The sequence below is a fragment of the Synchiropus splendidus genome, chromosome 10 (assembly GCF_027744825.2).
Source record: "Synchiropus splendidus isolate RoL2022-P1 chromosome 10, RoL_Sspl_1.0, whole genome shotgun sequence".
Lineage (NCBI taxonomy): Eukaryota > Metazoa > Chordata > Actinopteri > Syngnathiformes > Callionymidae > Synchiropus > Synchiropus splendidus.
Genome location: NC_071343.1, coordinates 12,963,115 through 12,986,041, shown reverse-complemented (window position 1 = coordinate 12,986,041; position 22,927 = coordinate 12,963,115). Strand labels below are relative to the sequence as shown.

At 44.6% G+C, this 22,927-nt stretch overlaps 2 protein-coding genes and 1 long non-coding RNA gene across 3 annotated transcripts; all 3 read right to left on the bottom strand.

Moving 5' to 3' along the window:
• Positions 1-3,545: 3,545 nt before the first annotated feature.
• Positions 3,546-4,438, bottom strand: LOC128766216 (acetylcholinesterase collagenic tail peptide-like). Its single transcript, XM_053877673.1, has 4 exons — positions 4,254-4,438; positions 4,098-4,194; positions 3,923-4,032; positions 3,546-3,783 (listed from the first exon to the last, which is right to left on the bottom strand). Exons 1-4 carry the CDS (start codon positions 4,299-4,301, stop codon positions 3,622-3,624), a joined length of 417 nt encoding a protein of 138 aa, XP_053733648.1. The 5' UTR covers positions 4,302-4,438; the 3' UTR covers positions 3,546-3,621.
• A 980-nt stretch (positions 4,439-5,418) lies between these two features.
• Positions 5,419-5,900, bottom strand: LOC128766419 (uncharacterized). The gene is made up of 3 exons (XR_008415989.1): positions 5,890-5,900; positions 5,600-5,802; positions 5,419-5,444 (listed from the first exon to the last, which is right to left on the bottom strand). It is a non-coding gene; the product is annotated as an uncharacterized LOC128766419 (long non-coding RNA).
• A 1,465-nt stretch (positions 5,901-7,365) lies between these two features.
• Positions 7,366-22,505, bottom strand: rif1 (replication timing regulatory factor 1). The gene is made up of 35 exons (XM_053877651.1): positions 22,329-22,505; positions 20,952-21,088; positions 20,800-20,878; positions 20,628-20,724; positions 19,710-19,840; positions 19,533-19,627; positions 19,275-19,464; positions 19,109-19,201; positions 18,688-18,826; positions 18,455-18,606; positions 17,580-17,688; positions 17,341-17,514; positions 17,011-17,121; positions 16,863-16,925; positions 15,807-15,907; positions 15,454-15,540; positions 15,307-15,380; positions 15,030-15,210; positions 14,811-14,918; positions 14,584-14,733; positions 14,215-14,314; positions 13,852-14,141; positions 13,286-13,488; positions 13,120-13,213; positions 12,920-13,048; positions 12,640-12,782; positions 12,489-12,578; positions 12,362-12,416; positions 9,700-12,282; positions 9,496-9,624; positions 9,344-9,430; positions 9,160-9,275; positions 8,950-9,100; positions 8,760-8,883; positions 7,366-8,683 (listed from the first exon to the last, which is right to left on the bottom strand). Exons 2-35 carry the CDS (start codon positions 21,068-21,070, stop codon positions 8,409-8,411), a joined length of 6,822 nt encoding a protein of 2,273 aa, XP_053733626.1. The 5' UTR covers positions 21,071-21,088; positions 22,329-22,505; the 3' UTR covers positions 7,366-8,408.
• Positions 22,506-22,927: the final 422 nt, after the last annotated feature.

Below are 22,927 nucleotides of genomic sequence, written 5' to 3'. Positions count from 1 at the left end.
AGATTTGTGTGTGAGGAAGGTCAAAGATCACATCGTGAGGAATGAACCCTGCACATTAAAAAAATATTGAGGAGCAGTTTAGATTAAAAAGTAGGATTCTTAAACCAAAATGCAGATTTAATAATTCCATGCCCTTTTATTGCCACTGCACAAAGAACTGATCAGGCGTGGGCATCTCCCTTTCAATGACAAAAACACCAGCGTGTGTATCAGTGATGAGAAAGGAACAGCTTTACCACACATGTTCTTTGTGGGGGCACAAAGATGGTCAGTAGAACGGGTTAACTGTCATCTTCGATTCATTTGAGAGGAGATCAAACTTAGTATTTATCTTCAGAATTATGCTAAAAAATGTTTTGGTTTATATGTGGAGTATTTTCCTGTCGCAGTCATGGACAGTATGAGTGTGTGAGTATGTGTGTGTCTGATACAGGAAGTGTGAATCACTCTGCAGCGGAACATTTTCAGCGAGAAGACCACAGGCATTTGACAGAAGACAAACTGCTTTGTCTCCAAATACCTCAGGATGTCTCAACGACAAGCACTACGGTGGTACGTCGTGTTTCATTGTGTGCTGCTTGCATGCTTGGCCAGTGGACAAAGAAAGACAAGTAAGTGAGATTAAATAATCGCTATTGAAGATATTAAAAATCCTCTTCAGAAGTCAACAAATATTAGGGTGAAACTGACTTGAAAAAAACCTTAGTGTGAGGCCACAGCCAGCCACATGGAGTTGAGGTTTTGACAGATGTTCATGCGTTTGTGGATTTCAATATGGGATCCTTTAATAAGTCAAGCGATTGCTCTTGTACGACCATGTTGAAATTATTTTGATCGAGACATTGAGCACTTTAAGACACCATTCATTCTTTGTGTATTCTGCTGTTCTGTGGCCCTAAAACTGCAGCCGCTGAAGCAAAGTCAGCTTGACACTGCTGATCTAAACAATGACAGACCTGTTTCTGATTTAAACTTTGGTTAAAACTAGAGTTTTCTTCACAACCTTGTCAGCCCAGGCAAATGTTTTTATTTTGTTGAATGCAGAGTATCTCAAGCGTCAGAATTAGCACCGATACTGTCGTGGCAAGAGAAACTGTCTCATATCGCTTTCAGTGTTTATGCTAGGTAGAAAAAAAACCAGACAAAACAGGACGAGTAATCAGAAGAAAATAAATAAATAAATAAATAATATATATAGCATAGCATATATAGCAAGGCATTTTGAGGCTAAACTGGTCTACAAGTAGAATGAGCTGATGAAAAAAGTACCACCAAAAAAATACAAAATAAAAACGGTGTGGGAAAAAAAAAGTTTGTTTTACATCAATGACAATGTCACAACAAATTTTAATAATAAATTTACTTCATGATAGTCAGTGTTAAAATGGTGGACGTCATACTCTATGTCACAAAAGACACTGATGAAATCTGTTTATCTCGCTCCATAAAGTCCACAGACAGATTGTTAACAAGCAGGGTCGAGTCTCCATACCCTGCCCTCCAATACCCAGTGAGGCAAACGTCACCATCATACTGGAGCGTGACAAAAAGATCCTCACCACAGTGGTGCTTTACCAGGTCAGTAAAGGTCTTTTATGATCTTATTTGGTAGTCAAACAACTCAAACTACACACAATTTTGATTGTTTGTATGTTCCTAAAAACACGTTTACTCACGTTTCCGATCAGTGCAAACAAGTTCATTGTAGTGGTTCTCCCAACTACGGTGGCCCCAAGAGGACATAAGCCGAGTCGCTCAATGGCTACATTCGTGCCAAGGAAGGCACCGCGGAAATCATTTACCTGCACCGACTTCACCGCAGTGAAGATAGAAAACAAACATGACACCAAAGCTACACACAATCTGCCCGCTAAGTGTTGAGTAGTGATGTGCGGATCGATCCTGAAATATCAATACCTCCGATACCGGATCTTGATTCTCTAAAATCGAGTCTCAAACCAAAATATCGATACTTTCGATACTTAAGTATTTTGAGGTAATGTATATTCTTAACAGGAACACGAAGTAAAAGTAACAAAACTATTGAGATCCTGATTAAGATTAATAAAACACAAGTTTATATACCAAATATTGTATTATTTTCAATCAAACTTAAACTATTAAATGAAAAAAAGAAAATATATATATATATAATGTGAATGAATAATTTATATTGATTTCACAGTGCAATTACAAAGGCATTATTTGTTTAAATATTTTACTAGCAATTTCAGTTTTGAGTTGGCAGTATAATAATTGTTTGTCGATAGTTGAACCTAATTTCGTATCGGTATCGGTATCGATATCGATGTCGCCGATACCACCCCGAATATTACTCAGTATCGGATCGAAAAGGTAATCAGTGGAATCGAACATCACTTGTGTTGAGTTAGTCAATATAAACACGTGCGTGCAGAATGACGCGCTATTCACCAACGAAGTGCGACACTTTTGGTCATGTGACGACGGAGCCGGTTCACTTTTTTGGAGGCTATGAAAAGTTTTCAATACCGTTGATTTATTTAAAGTGTGACAGTAGTAGTTAAAGCTAGTTTTTTTTTAGCTGGGGCTTTTTGCATATTTACTAAAAAAATAGTGAGCGATATAAAAAAAATTGCCAGAGATACTTGTGGATAAATGTGTAAAAAAAAAACTAGCTACGGTTCTTCAGTGATAGGAATCTATTTTGTCCAAAATACTACACTTAATGTAGTTTCAAGTTACCCTAACAGAGAGCCTTCCCCAACACTGAGTGCAACATACATCATAAACTCATCCCATAAGTACATGTCGAATGCATCATTATTTACACTGCAGACCGTAGTGCTAGTGACTATTTCCACGATGCTTTCTAGCGTTCTAACCTTCTGCCACATGTGTTCTCAAGACACCAGGATCCGGCGTGCAGTTCTCTGGTGAGTTTGATGTGGAACCTCAAAATGGAACATATGAGTGCACGATGACGAAGCGTTACCCCCCACCGGTCGGACAGGACGTTTACATCACGACAGTAGTAGTGATCGGTAATTCACACGCAAACGTTTGCTTATACTCGTCTGAGTTTCTATTTCATAACTGCTACATGCTTTGATCAACAGAAGGAAGTGTGGCTTCAGCGGCCCCGACCACTGCCGCTCCACTGAAACTCAGCTCGAGCTCACCAGTCAGTCACATGATCCCCTGGTGGGTGGCCTGCGGTCTGTTGCTGATCTACAGCCTGTCGATCACATGCTTCCTCGTCCAGGTGAGAGCAGGTCTTTTAATGAACCCACCCACACACAGGTCAACCCCTCACATTGAGACCAAACCTTATTGTCATGTGTCCTTCACAGAAAAAGATCAAGGGGATGCTAAAGACCAAACAGAACAGAAATGCTTTGTATGCCAACACCAATCCAAGAGACAAGCCAGTGGCTAAATGAAATATTTAAGCATGTGAAACGTTGGTGTTTTACGCTGTATGTTCATTATTATGAAGCGATGAGCTTGCATATGTCTATGGAAAGCTGGTGTGTCCAGGGTTGATGTTATGGATAAATAAAAATGATTTTTCTTCAAATCTCTTTCAAGGAAGCAGCAAAATGAAGGCTCTTCTTTCTGAGGTGCCACCCTTTGACATCTTCAGGTGTCTGTGTTGAGTAGTCTGCTTGCAGCGGCCGGCAGCAGCACGTCGATCCAATGGGAGTCAGAGTAGATGTACAGTTTCTGCTTGTCGGTCCGCAGCACCATCACATTTTCTCCTCGCAGTCTCCTCATCTGCCTGTTTCCGTCTGCCACGTAAATCTGGACGAACAGAACAGGTGTGAAAACAGGGATATTTCTGAAGCCCTCAGAAGCGTTTAAAACATTTTGTCCTCTTCAAGACAACAGCTCCAACTTGTGTTAGAAAAAAGAACTACATAAACCCATTGAACTGACTCACAGTGTGGATCTCGTTCCTCTGACTCACTGGAGTTTGAACCCGCGAACAGTTACACACCCCAGATGGACCTGGGCCGCCCGTGTCTCCCACCGGACCTTGTAGAATGAAAACTAAAGCAGAACATTTCATTCACGTCACTTTACATGCCACTTAGAATAGATTTGTCTGCGTCTACCTTGTCCAGGTAAACCAGGCTCTCCGGTGAGACCTGGCACTCCCACTGGACCAGCATGGCCACGCGTGCCGGGAGGTCCACGAGGTCCCTTCAACCCCTACACACAGATTTTCAAACAGTGACAGTTTTTTTTAAGTTTATGATGTTGAGTCTGACCATTGTTCCTCGGCAGCCTGGATCTCCTCTGGGCCCCTGCTCACCCATCTGGCCCACATCACCCCACAAACCAGGGTCGCCCTGAAAGCAACACAAGCAGACATCATCATTTGTTTTTTTGATCTCTCCATCTACTCAGCTGAGTGGTACCTTCTCTCCGGTTGCACCCGAGACTCCGCGGTCACCCTTCGAAAGGTCGAACACAGTACAATCACTTACATTTGGAAACGTTGGGTACAGTGACGTTTGAGTCCTACCGTCTCTCCTTTGGACCTGCTGCTGCCCTTCAAACCTTTTGTACCCTTAAACACAAAGATTTTGTATTCTTGTACAGTGGTTTACTTGCAAATAAAATGATATAAAATATGTAAAGGAAAATAGGAGCTTACTCTTTGACCCTTCTGACCTTTATTGCCCTTCAAAACAGACACACACAAGGTCAAGCCTCAATTCAAAATATGAGTGAATGTGAGTAAAAATGTGTGTACATGAGGAGAACACCAAAAACATGGACGTGTTCTAAGGTTATTGTTAGGGGTGGGATTCGATTAAAAAAAAATCTAATTAATTCGAGAATTTGTGATTAGAGAATGTTTGCCACAAGAAGCCACATTTTCCAATTTGAATGAATTAGGTATATTACTGAATCAAATGATGGATCCATACATACATTCAAACAACAAAATATTGTTTATTCTGCATCAGTTTGACAATAGCACAATAAATCACGATGGTGTCTATATTCAAGTTTTTATATCACCTTATTTAAACTAAAGCTCTTCTCATGTCTTGAAAATATTTGGACAATAATTTCAATTTTATAAGAATTTCAGGTACATTCAGAGTAGTGGAAACCCTGACCATTGTGTAGTGAAAAACCTCCCTGAACAAAAACAAACAGATGCTTTTGTTTGCTTTTGTTCAGGGATTCCTCCATGTTTGTTGTTGTTGTTATCATCCTAGCTGCCACGTGTCTTGTGCATCAGTGTGATCAGTGGACCAGGAACTCCTGCACTTACAAAGCTTCCCTGTTGTCTGGAGAGCAAACTGTTCAATTAAATTAAATTGAATTAAGTATTTCATAGTGAAGAACAGCAACAGGTCTGAGTGCTATTTGGCTGGTACCTTAAAGATTCCAGGACTTCCAATGTGGCCGTAAAGACCTCTCCAGCCTCGCTCACCCTTGTCCCCCTGGAAAACACGGCCTCTCATCATAAACCGCTCTTTCTAGGTCACATTATTTACTACAGCCAATAAACAAGCGTAATTCCAAACAGCTGTACCTTGGACTGTTCTTTCTTTTATTGAGAGATCACATAAAATAGAGAGGGAACATGAATAATGACCTTCTGACCGGTTTGTCCGAAAACTCCAGGACTTCCTGCTTCTCCCTCTGGACCCATTCGACCATGCGGACCCTGAAAGACACACATGCTACCATCCAACATTCTCTTCTGTTTATCGGGGGTCAGGTCACCACTTTTCTTCACAGAGGCTGATATCAGATCACTGGGGCTAGTACCTCCACGCCTCTGGCTCCCCTGCAGCCCTGTAACAGCAACAACACTGTCAAGAGAGATCCACAAATACCAGGGTCCTGTTCCCCCAGAATAGACATCAATGCATACACTTTCACCTTTTCACCCTTTGGTCCGGTGATGTGTTCTGTGATATCCACCTGAGAGGATCAAAACAAACACAAGATGTGGAAACACGCTCCACTCCTTCCTTCAACAGCACTGACCATCAGCTCCTCTTTCCGTCTCAGAGGGGGATACAGGGGTGGCGGAAGCGGTGGAGGCGGGAAGGGCTTACACCTGTGAGCTGACCATCTCCAAGCTGGGAATCCTGTAAACGGCAGAAACTTCATATCAACATGATTTTACATGGGAAAAGGAATCATTGGTTCAAACCCCGAGCTGTGGAGAAGAGGCTGCAATAGTCGGCCATCTTGGGCATGAGTGTGATCATGTGGCTTCCATAACTCACACTACAAGTCTCATAATGTACAGCAACAGTGCAGTTTTTTTTATTAAAAACTGTTTAAAACCATTGTATTTGACCGCTTGTATTTGCTTTTTTTGTTTTTTTTTTATCCCTGTAACAGGAAACACAACTACAAAACCTTTTATACAGTCTGTTCTGTGAATGTAGCCATTAGCTTAGTGATGTATTCAGGATGAATGCTTCACTATTTGACTATTATTTAACACAATTTCCCAGCTACACTGCCGCACATGAATCTTCTCTGTGAAACAGAGGAATACTTTACTTATTACATGACCATTTCTTCAACTGGTTTTCCCCTGGTCTGCATGAGTAGTGTGCCAGAGCTGCCCTTCTCCTGAACATACTCACTGGCCACGGCAGAGGGAACCACCTGGTGCAGCCCACTGAGCAAGGCAGTCCATTCCAGAACCAGCCAAATCTGCATCTCTGAACCGTCTCTAAGGAAGTGCCCAGTCAGCTGCCTCAGTCATTACTGGGATCCAGAGGAAAAACACATTTAAATCACACCAAAATAAGTCGCAGAATAAAATCCAATTCAACAAGACATTCATCATCACTTTCACGCAACTGGATGCACGGTTTAAAATGTGTGGGTTTTTCTCACTGCAGCGCTCCTCCGTCCTCATATACCATGTTTACTCAAGTTTCTGAAGCAATTTTCAGTTGAAAAGGTAACATTAAATATCAGTGCTCAGTTGATGGGGGGCTTCATTTACTCAGTCATTGACAGTAAAATCATTTTCCACCCAAACCCCTCATAAATCCTGTCTCTCTTGACATTAACAAGGAAAAGACTGCATGAAAGCATGTTCCCATCCTACCTCAGCGATGACTCCGCCGCTCGCTCTGTTGCTGCTCCGGTCCTGCTGTAGGATTCGGGGCTGAGATGGTTTCCGTCCCTGGTCGTCGCCCAGCAGTGCAATCTGCTTCGCTTGCACCCGACTCTTCACATCCAGAGAACGCAGCCTCTGGCCGCTCTCTACTGGAATAATTACATTAGTTAAGTTACACACTCAGCCAAAAGCAGATGCCCACTGCACTTTCTGCCAGCTGTAGAGGCAGCCATCACTTCTTAAATATCAATGGATTTAACAGTAAAGCATTCTCGCAGTACATCAGTTTTATTTCATCCCACTTGGCAGTTCCACTGAAAAGACAAGTCAGCAAAAATGCTAAAAATGAGTTGTGCTCCACATCGGACGTAAATCCACAGCGTTTTTCTTTGACTGCAGCGTCAAGTTAATGCTTGAGTTGAAATGTAGAATAAGAAGGGGCTTCATAGTGCAGCAAGTTCTTGGCAGGACTCTCAGTCGATTAGACTTCATTGGACGCTATAAACCTCATCAGCAACTTGTCCTCACAAATTCAGCTCTCTGGTGCCAAGAGAGCTGAAACACAGTCACAGTGACGCCACCAACATTGTCTGACTAAACGCTAAATGTACAATTCCTAAATCGAGATTAAATAATGTAAAGAAATATTTGAAAATGCAATGAGTTAAAAGGGAATTTATCCAGCACAATAGCACAATAAATCCCACAATATTCTATGTTTCTAAAGGCGAAAAAACAATTTAAAGACACAGGTACTGCAGTACATCTTCTTCCTTTCACCTCATTTGTCAGGTACATTAGGATGACAGTGACGACAGCACTTACATAGTGAGTTGTCAGTACACACTCGATCGCTCCATCGTCTTTGCAAAACTGCATCAAACACCTATAGCTCTGGTTAGACCAAATCATGTTCCTCTTTCAGGGGGGAAAAACACAAACCTTGAAAATACAATGAAATACATTTTATTGAAACACTTAAAAAAAAAAAAACAACTTCTTGAATGTGCCATATCTAGGTTACTCACATACTTTTTACTACATTTAAACAAGACAAACAAGAAGGGGGAGGGAGGCGTATTGGGTATTTACAAACTCAAAACCCATCATGCCATGGAATTTTTTTATCCGCTACAAAGTTTGCTCACCGTCCATTGTTTAGTAGAAGCTCCACCAAACACGGCTTAAAAATGAGTGAAGCGTAAAAAACAGTACTATTAATGTACAGTTATTTAAAAATACTATAGCAGAGGAGAAGAAATCCTGCAATGGATTTAAAAGCCACTCTGTTTTCTCATGGAGCCCGCGATCCTCAGTGCTTGTCTGCAGCTGGACAGAGTCGAGTCTGCAGTTCCACCACCACACGCCTCATCATGTCTCCCAGTTGATCGTGCATCGCCACCAGCTGCTGCGGCGAGCAGAGGCCCAGCTCCGGTGGCGTCATCCTGCTGCACAGTTTGTCCACGTCCGACTGAAGTCCGTCGGCCTGCTCCTCAGGTTGTGCTTCTTCTTTGGGGGCCTCCAACACCTGAGGGTCCGGCTCAGCGCTCTCTGCATCAGGCACGGGATCGTCCTCCAGAGCGGTTGCTGCACAGACAAAAAGTTTCATGAGGAAAAATTCCAGCTGAATCGGAATTTAATCTAGCAAAGCAAAGCTGCAAACCTAGAGTCTCCACTGAAGCCTTATCATCTTCGTCCTGGACTGGCGCACTCAGGTCCTCGAGCTCTGATGTCATCATCTCGGTTTCATCAAAACTCTTCAGCACCTCCACACCGCAGCTCTTGCGCTGCAGCAAACGGTTGTTCAGGTGAGCAGCCGACACGTCACAGAGCAGGAAACAATCCTCACACACCTGCTGCTCGTAGATGCGAAGAGCCCTCTTCACATTTGACACCTTTGGAGAGCGTACGGGTAGAGCCTTGACCTCAGTGGAAGTGAGGGCGCTCAGGTCGCCCACCGTTTTAACATTTCTAGCACGCATGAGCTGCCCAAAGCCACGAGCCCTGGAGAAGGACCAAACATGAAACCTACAGCCGGGCAGGTGCTGGGCGGCTGCACTCACCACATGTTGTAGCTGATGTGGGGCAGCACGGCCTCCACGGGCGCCGGGCAGCCAACCAGTGGGGGGTAGATGCAGTCTTTGGAGACGGGACGAGGTTCCTGGCCCATTTCAGAAATCTGGGGCGCAAAAACAACTTAAATCTGGGGGTGTTTTATTCAGTGAAGTGTATTGGTGGCCCACCTACCAAGCATTTCTTGGAGCTCTTGTGACTTGGACTGTGGAGAACCCGGGGACTGAAGACCAGCAGGCCCTTAGTTGGGGTGGTGACAAACTAGAAGATGAAGACAGGTTAAACCAGCAGGTCAAGACTTGGTGAGCAAACAGAGCACAGGTTACCTTTGGCTGCGGTAGGCTGCTGAGCTTGGACCTCCTTGGTGAGCTGGTCCTCAATGCAGGGCTGCGGCGGTCAATATCGTCGGCTGTTTCCTGCTGCTGAATCGGATTTGCAAAAGAAACTCGTCTGGACTGCAAAACAATGAGATATTTCAACATTAAACCTAAACCGTAATCCATCAAACAGAGTCGTCTTTAAGATCCTACCTTGACCAGCGGTGAAGGACTCTCCTCTTCATAGGGCCTCTTCATCCCTTTCTTCAGAATACTAGTGGAGGGGGAGGCGGAGGGAGACCAGGTGCCTTTGGTCCTGGAACTGCTCGGGCTTTGAACAACATCGACAGCGGAAGACAACTGGAGCTCCATGGGTTTTGCTGGTGAAGTCTGAAGATCATTTTGGTCTGTTGACTCTGCAGCAGCTAAAGTGTCCGACGCATCAGCAGTTGATGCATTGACTTCAGTCACAGTGTTGGAAGCCTCCATGTTCTCCTCAGCTTGATCGTGCACTGAAGGTGTGTCCTTCCTCTCCTCCACATCTTCAAATGTGAGGGCTGTCTTCAGTTCTGATGCGTCACCCTCTTGCTCAGGGGTAGGTGAAGGCAGGTCTTTGGTTAAAGGCTCCTCAACGTCTGGATGAGGGTCCTCTTCTACGGCTGTACCAATCTCCTCCACTGAAGAAGCAGAGACCTCCTGTCCTTCAGCAGCCTGTGCAGCAGATGGAGCCACCATGTCGTCTGACGGCTCACATGGCAGCTCGTCCAGAACCTCAGGCACCACATTAGTGTTGGAGTCAGGGTCTCCACAATGTTCTTCAGATTCTGTCACCTCAGTTTCAGTCGCCGAGGTCTGGAGCTTTTGTCTTTTCTTCTGAGGAGAGGCACTGTCAGATGGACCTGTCTCTTCCTGGTCCTGCCCCCTGTCACCCACCTCCGTTTCCAAGTCTTCCTTCCCTTGCTCTTCAGCATTACTTACTAGGTCAGGAGCAAAAGCCTTTGACTCTTGTTGATTCGGAAAACCTTCCAAATCCGGAGTGTCACTTGTTTCCAAGACGAGAGAATCTTGGGAGTTCTGTTCTGAGCACTCATCTGTGCTTTCATGAGACTGAGTTGAAAGTGAAGCTCGAGTTCGCCTCGTGTGCAATTTAGCTTCCTGCGTCGACTGAGTCACGCTCTTAACCGACTCTTTTTTGGGTCTCCCTCGTTTCTTCCTCCCATCTGACAGGACAGATGATTGGGAACTTTGGGAGCCACCTGGGGTGTCAGTGCTGTCAGCTGACAGGGACGACAGAGACCTGCCACGCCTCAGAGATACAGTTGAATTTGGAGTGCCTGGCGACGGTTCGGCCTTCGTAGACAAGCTCTTTCGTTTTCTTGTTTGTCCTGCAACCTGGCTCTCGGGAGATGGTGCCCCCTGGGGGTCACTTTGAGGTTCGCTGTCCTCTCTACTCGACTCAGTTTGGCTTGATGCGGCACTTCCGGCTTCTGCAACTGACCGTCGAGATTCCACAATTGCTGGAGGACTTTCATGGTCCTTATCTTTACTTCCTTCTTTAGTCTGCTCTCTGACGTCAGACGGGGCAGAAGCCGTCTGATGTTGTGAATCAGTCTTCTCTGCCTTGTTTTGATCTGGAGGCTCCGGTTTATTCAGGTCAGACTCCTTCTCCATCAAATCTCCTTCATTCCTACTTTGCTGTTTTGACCTGACTCTAGATTTACGCCCCAGACCCTGCGACGGACTATCCGAGTCTGACTGAGTGTCCGTTTGCAAGTCATTTTGACTGGACTGGAGGACTTTAGAGCGGTGTTTTCTGACGTCAGTCTGAGGAAGAAAGTAATCCGAATTGCTGTACAGTTTCATCTTCCGGCGCCGCACGCTGCCCTGAGAGCTAGGCGGACTTGCTTCGTTCTTATCTCGAGACCTGGATCGTAACTGGATGCCGGCGCTCTCCTCCTCCGCAGCTGCTTTGCCTCTAGTGTTGGGTCGACTCTCTGGCGTAGTGAGGGATTCGCTTTTTCTGCTCCCTTCCAAACCTTTTTTTTTGACGGTGTACTTTGATTCACGCTCCTGCAGGTCCTCGCCGGGAAGCAGAGGTTTGATTCTTCGACGGCTCGATCTCCTCGGCTCATCTAAGGAATCGCAATCCGTCGTTTGAGATTCTCTTTCGGAGCTTGAGGAATTCTCCTCGGTGTTGACGTTTTCACTCTCTTTGACCCCAGTTTGGGTGTCGGGGATGACTTCTTCGTCGTCTGTTGGATCACTGGGAAGCCGGTCCATCAGGCAGACTGGCTTCGTCTTCTCCCCCCTGACTTTGGGCCTTCGGGGAGACTCAAAAATGTCATTTGCAGGGGGGGAGGTGTTGCTCTCACTTTCTGGAGACCCCTTCTCTTGTGAACGACTTTTCAGTGTCTCCATTTGTTCTTTGCTGCAAGAGAGCTTCACAAGACTGACTACAAATTTGGAAGAGGCTTCTGGGATGGACGGCTTTCCTCCACTGTATTTCTCCAGGGTGATAAAGGACTGGCGACGACTGTTGCTTCCAGACCTTGGTGGTGTTCCAGACACCACATCTGAAGAGCCAGACACATTGGGACTTGTGTTGTTCTCTGCTTGCATGTTGGTCTCTTCAGCAGGAGAATCACTCTTCTCCACCTCCTCCATTGACACATCGGTGGACCGCTCTGGTTTCGTCCCATCATCTGATGCCTTGCTGGTCTCTGGAGCATCTTTGGTTTGAACTTCCCTGTCCGTCTCCACCGGAGCTTCCTGAGGAACGCTGCCATCATCAGGCACCTTAAGAAGAAAAGAGATTGATGAAAGTTATTTCAATGGCATCATCAGATAGGGACAGAGCATGGCAGTGTTTACTCACCTTTCCTGAAGATTCAGTAACTTCCTTGTCTGCAGGCTCTGTGGGTAATTTGCTCCTGAAGGAGAACAAGTGAAAACTTAGACTCTAGTCAAGCACTTCTCCTTAACACTGGAGCTGAAGTTCTCACGTGGAGTCGTCTTGGCTCTGAGTGTACTGGGTGAAGACGGTCGTGTCCAAGGACGCGTCAAGGTTGTTGTACATGGCAGGAATGTCCACCCTGCATCAACATGTTATATCAGTGATCACCTACATACAGAAATGATGGGTTAAATTCCAACCTTTTTGTTCTTTTCACTTCCTTCTGGTGCTCCGTCAAGACTCGCTCCTTCGTCTCGGGGGGAATGAAGACAAAGTCAGTCGACGCTTCTTCCTCCAAGAACTCCTGGCGCGGAGGTTTGGGGGAGCTGAACTCCAACTTTGTCTGTACAATCAGACGACATGAAATAAAGACTTGCATTGCCTTGTACAAGCCTTTTCCGTCATCAGTCTCCAGACTACTTCTGCACGACAGTAGTTCAATAAAAGGGGCTGAAATGTGTGGCTTTCATTCTGACTCACAGAAACTGGTTTGGGTTTTTTCGGAGTGTTGCTGTCCGTCAATTTGGACGTCATCCCCAGCAGCGAGTCTCTTTTGCCAACAGCAACGTTGATGCCGCTGAGCTTCGTCTCCATCTGGGAACTCTCACTCTACAAGTCACCAACAATGAGTCAGGAGGACTTAGAAATGAAAATAAAGAAGATAATTTGGGAGGACTTACAGAATACGGTTCGCTGAGATCATCTGGGACACTGACAACTTCGAAGCCAGGGAGAATAATAGGAGTTTTCTGTTTGACCTGACTCAGTACTGGTCTGTTTGACAGGAACATAAAGTGACAATTAACAAAGAGACAATGACATTCACCATTCACCTGACATCTTCACCTGAGTTCATCAGGATACGTGAGGCTGACTGAGTTGGCAAAGCTGGAGTTCCAGAATTGAGTGGTTGAAGTGCGAAGCTGCTTGTTCTTGTGAGGGAACAAGACACAGAGCAGAGGGGAGAGTAGCGCCAAGAGCTCAGTGTCGAAGGCCAAAGTTGACCGAGACTGTAGGCAGCTGAAGATTTCACTGAGAAGCTTCTCCAGCTGCAGGAGAAAGTAGAAATGCAAAGTGAGGCGTCAGATGAACAGGAACCGCAATGTGGCTTTGGCGGCTTGTGAAGTTTGATTCAATAAACGAGATAATTCATTTAAAGTAAATGAACTCTGCAACTTGTAAGTTTTTCTCTGAGCTGTAAATGACTGACGTCAGTGTGTCATCTGCCTTGCGTCTATCACGCCTATGCAGCTGTGGATGTTGTTCAAATGAGTCCAACAGATTGGGAATTCATGAATCACAAAGTGTCAACTACAACCACACAGACTTTCCCAGGGAAAGGTTTGGACAAACCCAATTTAAACAAACAGAATTAAAAAGAAAAAGAGCATTGAAATAACATTTATCCTCACCTTGGCTTGAGTCAATGACGAAAACTTGGACGGCTCCACCGCAGCCAGCTGGTAAAACGTGGTGAGATGCGTCATTGAAGAGGACAGCACCTCTTTCACGACATCTGCGAGGACGAGGTTGCTGAACAGAGTAGACAGGATGGACACCAGGGCCATGCTCGACCCATCTGTGGACAGGTCGGCGTTCTCCAAGTGAACATCCAGGCATTGAACCAGCAGCATGAGGAAGGTGGACAAGTTGCGTACAGTCTTGTTTCTCTTCCTCGCCCAGTTCATTGGTGTGTGAGGCGCTGAACAACAACAATCAAAAGCATCAGTCCACTGAGCAGTAAGTGGGGGGTAAATCAACCTTGAGTGTCGTACATTTGAGCTTCTGCTGAAACTGTGGCGTGTATGGAGAAAAATCCACACACTCCACCATGACTTGGAATATAGAAGCAATGCAGTTCAACTTCAAGGGATCCTGGAGAGAAAGAGTGCGGTTATAGAGGCAACACGACAGATCACCAAATAATACAGTACATTTGAAGTCACTGAGAGTCTATTCTTTCTTTTGTACTAAAATCTGCTTTGAGCTTCAGCATTTAAAGGATCCGTAGCCAGTGTGTGTATTGTGACTATTTCCATCTTCAACCAGAATATTTTTATAGGTTTAAAAAAAAAAAAAAAAAAACAAAGAAAAAAAAAAATCACAATTCACAATTCCATTTTATAAATTTTGTGTTTGCGCACCATGAAAGTGTCTTTGTCCAGAGAAGGAGCCATCTTTGCACAGAGCTCCTCACAGCAGATATTCTCTTCAGCAGTCACCACCAGTGCGGAGCAACGAGCAAACACTTTGTACATCTTAGCCCAAGCAGACAGCACAGACTTCTGTGATGCCTAAACAAAAACAAAAGGACATATTTAGAGTCATGTGACCACTCTAGAGTCGCCGAGTGAAAAGGGCAGACACAAACCTGCTGCAGAGGCGTCCCAGGGAGCAAGTGGCTGACGGGGAACATCAGCCCAGTGTACATGGCGCTGAAATTGTGCTCCAGAGCATCTCCTTGGTTAACCTCATTAGACTGAAACATCAGACATGGAGTGCAGGTTCTTTTTATTTAACCCCAGAGTAACTCTTAAAACAAGGCACATTTCTAAGAAATCCTGTATTTGGTATTGACTTCTCTTCTCACCTGTGTGACTGTCTCTGTGAGTGGGCCGACAATGGTGCTCCACATCCTGCATAGCTGCTCTTTGTTCTGCACTGACCCAGAATTGCGGCTGATGGTGGACAAAACTGCTTCAGCAAAGGCCAGAGGTGACGTGTGGCCAGACAATCCGCAGGCCACCAGAGTCTGAAGGCAGACATAAAACCTGCAGAGAGAAACAAAGTGTTAGCGCTGAATTCACCAGCTGTCATTTATGTCGTTGGAAATGTAGTTTTAATGCAAAGGAAATCAAACAGCCCACCTTGTATCTTCTATATAAGCGGCCAGCATGCTGCTGCTGTAGAGAAGCTGGATCAGATAAAGTGCTGGTGTTCCCTGCAAACACAAGAAAAAGAGTTGTTGAGTCAACAAGACAAGATGAGCTGCAGGAGCTTCAGAATACACTCACATTGAGAACATCCATCTTTCCAACTTGATAGGAAGCAGATCCAAGGACTCGCTGAGAAATTCCCTTTACTGTGATTTCAAATAGTGCCTGAGGATATTAAACAAAATGTTACACTGTTTACTTAATACAAAGAAGTACCGTAGTTGAATGGAAAGACTTAAGACACAAGTCATTGTTGATAATGATACCATTAGTTGCATAAGTGACGAAGCTCGAGTTGCCACACATAAGACTCAAACTTATACGGATTGCAAAAAAATTAAGTGAGAAACTACCAATAACCACAATGCACAGTGTTGTCTGTAACAAACAGACTCATTCTGCAGAACAGTTTTCTCAAACTGATGCTTTACCAGGACTTTGTCAGCAGACAGAGCTTCTAAGTTCACGATGCTCTGCAGGGCCAGAAGAGTCAGAGTGAGAACTTCACTGCCCTGACGGTCCTTCTTGCTGCCTGAAGACATAAAAAGACACAGATGTGACAAAGAAATGAGAAGGAATCCAATCAAACACTGCACAAGAAAATAAACCTGCGCTTGGACACCAGAGCAAGACTTCTGAGCTTTACAGCAGCTTTTTTTTTAGAACCAGCATGGTTCAAGCAGCTCCAGATATAGTCAACTCTATAATGTATTTCAACTGTGTCATCTAATCTTGCTCAAGAGTTCAAGCCACAAGCAACGTGTGTGATTATTGTGAAGTAGGTCATCATCGGGGAAAGACCCCTCAGTGTTGTTTGAGTCTTCAGAGCAGCAGAAATGGTTCCAACCGCTCAGACTTAAACTGATGATATTATGAGAGTGGGTCGGACAGGAGATGAGGAGGTGGTCTCACTGATCCTCCCCTCGGGACGAATCAAGTCCAGACCCATTCGTTGTGCTCTATGTGGTGCTGTGGGGTGGGACCACAGCTGAGGGCCCACCCTTCTGAGCAGCAGCCACAACAACTGTCCATTCACTCCTATTCTTTTCAAGAATCTCTGACATGAATAAGACAGAACAGCAGACATGAGGAATCATGGGCTCAGCATGAGGTCTGCTATGAATTTCTGGAACTGAAACCATATTATTGGCAGCAAGGTTTACTTGAAGACGCCACAACAGGTTAACACCCCACAGTGGCTAAACTAACATCAGCAACAGAAAGTCCTAAAATGTAGCCATCCACATCAGTGATTTGAGGGGAAAAAAGTAATGACTGCACATTTCCATCCCTGAAGACAAGACAGGCCGTTAGGTAGCGCAATTAAAAAACAATAGGTTTTCATTGTTCCACTTTTAGCTAAAATCTAACAGCTTCACCTCACAAAAACATGTTGAGGCTAAATCAAATGACTGTTTAAAAAGTCTTCTGCTCCAACAACGGAGCACATTGAGTCTTATTCAGGCATCAAACAAAAGGGAACTCACCAGCCTCAATCGTCAGGTTGACAAAATGTAAGAGGTGACTCCATAGGAGAGTCAGAAGAGGCTCTGGAGGGGGAAGAGAGGAAATATTAATAAGCTTGCACAGCCGTTTATCCCGGTAAAAACTTTAAAGAACCGATGAGTGTTGTACCTGGAGCGTCTCTGCCAGTGTTGATGATCCCATCTTTGATATTGGAGATGAGGACAGCAGCATGTTTGGTGAAAGTTGAGGCAGACGAGACAAGCGGTGCGTTCAAAGGCTCTGGAAAGCAGAAGAATATTTAACATTTGAGCAACACCAATATATTTCATTAGAATATGAGAATATAAGGAGGTTAAAGATCCAAAGATTTTATTGATTCAGAGGCTTCCTGTGAGAAAATAAAGCAAACCCAAAGCCACAGCACAAACCAACCTTACTTTAAATCAAAACTATCCTTGAATATTAAGACCTGTAAGTGCACGGCTTAATATTTCTCACCTAGGGAGAGCAGCAGCTTTTTCTTCATTGCTGTGGCAACCACTTCAGGCCCGAGCAAATAATGGAGAATCATCTCCAGACCCAACAGCTGGATGGAAGGAAAGGCAGAGCCCTGCATGCTGGAGTTTAGGTTCATTCGAGACGTGTTGAATGGACTAGTGAAGCCTGGCGTTCCTACATGAGAGAACCCAAGTTTGCTTTGGCCTTTTAAACCATTTCACTTTCAGGTCTTATCAAACCTGGAGTGGCAGGTGATGAAGTTCCATTTTGACCAGTTGATCTGGCTGGGGTGCAGAAAGGAGCAGAAGAGTTGGATCTGATGGTGCACTGCAGCAGCGGCACAGCCACCTGAGGGGAGAAGAAACAGTTATGTTGAGATGAAAAAGGCTTCAAGTGCAAGAACAGGGAGAGCAAAATTGGAGCCCTTCACACTGAAGTTTTGTCAATTTCAGTTTCAATTTGTGGGAATATTTCAGAAATACATAACAAATATGGAAGTATAGGTGATCCGAACAGTGCGGACCGCGCCTCACCGTCATTGCCGCAACCCAAAGTAACCATGACAAATGTTTTTGGTCATGCGAGTCGCAGAACGCAATATGACGAGACAAATACACTTTAAGGAACAGAACCTAATTCAGGATGCCTTTGCAGCAGTCACATAACAGACCAAACAGAGTAGAAACATCACAGATGCTGTAACTTTTCAAGTTGGAAAAGACATGCTCCCAGGGTGCAGGGTTTTATCGACTAGCCAATGTGTTGCTTGTTTTGAGATCCACGTGTGGGAATCAACCTATATGTTTCCATTTCTCACAGCTCAAGCTCTGTGGCGGGATTTCTTGTTAGTTTGTGTTAATATCGTAATAAAAAAGATATCACAATGTCAGTTTTTCGTATCACAAAGCCCTAATCTGAACCTGGCAGTCCACTCACTTGTCGCCCTCATAGTGACTCCACCCCAACTCTTATCATCAGAAAAACTGATGCCAGACTCTACGCCATGTAACTTAGCAGAAGCCCATGCAGAACCAGTTACTCTAATTGATATTACATACTAGGTAATCCAAAATAAACCCCCAGAATACATTCATAAACTTGACTTTTACTTTACCTGATCAAAGTGCGATGACAGGTTGGGTCCGATCTGGATCACTAGGTACCACCAGACCTCCACTTTAGTAAGCATCAGAGCCTCAGTTTTGACGTTGATGGATGTGAGTGGCTGCAGCAGGAGTTTGATACGTTTGGCGCTGCACAGGATATCTGTGCAAACATAGACCAAAAGTTAGGTAAAACATTCATAAACAAGCTCAGGCCAATGACAGATGACCCCCCCCAACTGACCTGGATTCAGAGCAAAATTGTCAATCAAGCTCTTCCAGGCAATGAAGGCGATTTTCTTGATGGTGGGTGAAGAGCTCCGGAAGCCCAGCTCCTCCAGGTGCAGCAGAGAGTTGATGAAGGGACCAGCTTTGTGCAGCACCTGTGTGGAACACATTCCAGCGTTAAATAGCACTTGAACAGGCCAGGATATGAGCAAGGATTGTTCATGAACGACCATGGTCATTGGATCACACAGACCAGTCGGCATATAGCACAGAAGATTCTCTTTCAAAAACACTCAATCTGGATTAGTGTGTCGGGGACAGTGAAATAAAACATGTTAAAAACAGACAACACATGGCCGACACCGACATCAACTCAGAATATTTACACTGTAAATGATGACACAAACATCCATGAATGACATGGAACCATTGTTTACCTTCCCCAGAAGTTTGACAAACAGAGCCCAGAGCTTCAGGACATTAGTTTCATTCTTGGACATGTAGAGCTTCTGCAACTCTGGGATTAGCTTCTGCACAGAAACGGAAAACGATTTTTCTACCAAGTGAAGAACTGGTGCCTGAAGGTGAAACACTGTGACTCACAGTGGACATCAGAGGTTCAATCACACCAGCCACTGCTAGTTGCTTCTTCAGCAGCAGTGGCATTCCCAACTCCATAGCAGCTGCAGCTCGCAGCCGCACCTTGGAAGCCGAGTGCACGACAAGAGGGATGACCAGCTTTGCCCACCGCATCACCTCGTCACCCATTTCAGTTGGTACCTGCTCCAGCATCCTACAGGGGGAAAGAAAACACATAAGACATTAGAATGTGCTAAACTGTTAGTCTGGGTACTGACTTACCTAATCACAACATTCAGAGCTTCATGTTCTGTGACCACAGACTGGACATCTTCTTTGCTCCAGACAGACTCCAGTGAAGTAAGTATCAACGAAGCCTGCAGGGACAAGCAACCAATGAGAGTGAACAACAAGCCCCACCGTTTGCAAAGTCTCCTTGGATTGTAAATATATGCTCACATTTTTGGCAACGACACTTGAAGGAAAACTCTGCTTCGAAATGACCCATAACGCTCGGGTGCGAGTGTTCTTCTCTGTTGACTTAACCACCAAGGAACAAAGTACAGACAAGATTTCGCCGAGAAGGGCATCTGGAGAAGAAACAGTAGGGTGAAATTCAGCAGCACTCATCCCAATTCTGTGATTTACGATGGTGTTTCACACCAAGGTACATTCATCGGTGAGCACTGGTGAAACCAAACTTTGTTGGAATGGAGAGAGAATTAGGGTTTTGTCAATCCAAAAAGTATATTTGTATCACACAATACTCTGATTAACATGCAAGAGAATCTTCTTCTTTCGGCTTCTCGCTTCAGGGGTGGCCACAGCGGATCACCTTCCTCCATCTCAACCTGTCCTCTGCTTCCTCTTCTCTCAAACCTACAAACCTCATCCTCCTTCACCACCTCCATAAATCTCCTCTTTGGCCTTCCTCTCCACCTTCTGCCAGGCAGTTCCAACCTCAACATCGTCCTACCAATGTACTGGCTCTCTCTCCTCTGTACATGTCTAAACCATCTCCATCTAGCCTCTCCGACTTTGTCCACTAAACACCTGACCACATGTGCTGTCCCTCTGATCTACTGCTTCCTGATCCTATCCATTCTGCTCACTCCCAGAGAGAAGCTCAGCATCTTCATCTCTGCTACCTCCAGCTCTGCCTCCTGTCTTTTCCTCAGTGCCACTGTTTCCAAACCATACAACATTGCTGGCCTCAACACCCTCTTGTACACTTTCCCTTTCCATCCTTGCCGACACCGTTATGTCACGCAGATTAACATGCAAGAGAATAATTTATATAAATCTTAATTCTGTCACACACCTCAGCACTCAGTACCTGTCTAACCACCATGTGCACAGTTGCGCAACACTTTTTACCTGGGACTCCAGAGACGACATGTGAATGATAAACACAAAAGCCCAAGGCTTGCAGGGCGGCCTGGCTCAACTCTGCATTTGGACTGGTGATGTGAGCCTGAAAGACACAGCATGGAGTAGGTCTTAAATCAAGTGCATCAATCATCACAGTCAAAGTGAGATCAAGACTCACCAAAATTGCTTTGCCAAAACGAGGAAAGTGCTTTTCAACAGAAGGAAGGAATTGCCGCCCGTCTTCTCCACTGAGGCGACTGAAGAGGAATAGACTTTAGTTATTGTGTGGTTTTCGACAAAAACAATAATGGGCAAGAATCATATACGTACTTGGCAATGGTAAGATAGGCGTCTGTGTGCTCGGACTGTCCAACCGACCCATCTTCCAGGGACTCCAGCAGAGGCAGAAAGCTAAAACTAGCTGGCGGCCCCAGAGTGGCCATCATCATTACTTTCTCCCACAAGCCCTGAAGTGAACAGAACAGACGGCAAAGGTCATCAATCATGTCAATGGAAGGGTCTGATTCAGTGGAGCTGTCCACGCGGTAAGACACCAACAATGTCCCTGGAACATCTCACAAGGTTACCATGACAGAGCATAAGTGATAAGGTTCTAGCCAAAAGATTGGTGTCAATAACATCACAACTCTGTTACAGTTGTATCCTTAAGCTATTGGGAATGATATCTGTAAAATGGAGGGGAGGAACCAGAATGAGGCAGAGAGCGGTGAATCAACAACACCAAAAAACAAGGGACTGATTTGCAATTTCATGTCCCTATACAGGTGGAATTAGGGTACAGTCAATATGTTTGAAAATAGACTACAAAAATAAGACATTTCCATTCTTTCTCACTGGGAAACTTGTTCTAAAAGTTTATTGCCTTTGCCGTTCAAAAAGCCTCAAATACAGACCTATAGTCTTCAAGTTAATATAAAGTTTGTATTGCAGATATAAGGAATTACTGTTTTGTTTAGACACAGTCAGAGGCATTTTTCTTTGATAATGGCAACCAACAAAGATCAAATCAAAACAAGTTTTTATCACTAAACTTGGTCGTGGCAAGCTCTTAGCACTGACAGATTTCAGCATTCTCTACTAAAAAACATAGTTCAAGTAACATCTGTAAAAATATAAAGGGGAATATTTTTGAAGACATATTATTTTAAAAAAAACCATTCGGACCACTTCTTACACTCCAAGGCAAAAGCTGATCACCAAACAGCTTTGTCTTAGAGAGATTCTTTTGACAGTTTATATGACATTAACAGGTCTAAAATATTTAGGCAAGACAGTTTAGCCTGCACAACAAGAACTATTCAAGCAGCAACGCTACTCTACACCAGCAAATGCATTATCCCGATGCTTGACGAATCATTGCACTAAAAGAAACGTAGTAAACCTGGGGCTAGTGTAGATATTTAGTGTTTACTTTCCATAAACCTGCTATTTATGTGCACCATGTGGATAAACACGCAGCTAACGACAACGTAACGTAACGTAAAGTAAAGTTAGCTTTGTTAGCAACCAGGATGCCTTGCGTTTGTAACCACAAATGAGCAGCAACGGCATGTTTAGAAACACAGTAGACGGCTCGTGTTCGATGGTATAATAATATACACGGCCCATGTTTACTTGCGAAGGTCCATAACTGAAGCAGGGGCTACTGACGATAGCTCGCTGGTCCTCTCAGCGGACCGCACTAACCTCTGGATGTGGAAGTAGAGGCGAGGCAGGCGGACAGGTCGACGAGCTGCTCCGGCAGCACCTTTGCTTCTGCTGGAAAAGTTGGACACAGTCATACAAATGGTCTCAAGCTCCTCTGTTGTCCCACGTCTCTGCGCAGCCCGGCCCAGCTATCCCGCGAAATGCTGGCGCCAAACAACCACGCATACGTACAAAATAAACTTTGACCCCCATACGTCAGAGTGAACGCGCCCGTTTCCCTGTGACGTCAGATCCGCCAAAAGTTCGGTTTATTGACATTAGTTTGATAGTAAAAATGCCAGTGTCAAGGGAAACATCGAAGAGCTCTCTACTATCCAACACACTGTGAAACTTTGCACATACAAACTGTCACGATTATCCTGCTATATATTAGGAAATTGAGTCAGAACAAAAACAAAATTACCTTCGTTCAATACACTTCCAAAATTGAGACAAATGGAACTGAACCAAACCCAGTAACGCGATGCGTTTAATGTAATTTTTGATCATGATGTAATAAAGACAAACTCTGAAATGTAATTTCATTATGTGAGTCAAATCAACTACACACTTTAGTCTGTTTAATAACAATAATAATA

What these genes read in the sequence shown, in the direction of transcription:
- rif1 (XM_053877651.1), bottom strand. Translation starts at nt 21,070, where the DNA reads ATGATGATGGCCACTCTGGGGCCGCCAGCTAGTTTTAGCTTTCTGCCT. An exon ending in CTGGGACGCCTCTGCAGCAG is followed by an intron (nt 14,734 to 14,810) that starts GTTTGTGTCTGC and finishes GTTTTTGTTTAG; the next exon opens with GCATCACAGAAGTCTGTGCT. An exon ending in GCAGCCTACCGCAGCCAAAG is followed by an intron (nt 9,431 to 9,495) that starts GTAACCTGTGCT and finishes TTCATCTTCTAG; the next exon opens with TTTGTCACCACCCCAACTAA.
- LOC128766216 (XM_053877673.1), bottom strand. Translation starts at nt 4,301, where the DNA reads ATGGGTGAGCAGGGGCCCAGAGGAGATCCAGGCTGCCGAGGAACAATG. An exon ending in GCCTGGTTTACCTGGACAAG is followed by an intron (nt 4,033 to 4,097) that starts GTAGACGCAGAC and finishes GTTCTGCTTTAG; the next exon opens with TTTTCATTCTACAAGGTCCG. An exon ending in AGAGGAACGAGATCCACACT is followed by an intron (nt 3,784 to 3,922) that starts GTGAGTCAGTTC and finishes CTGTTCGTCCAG; the next exon opens with ATTTACGTGGCAGACGGAAA.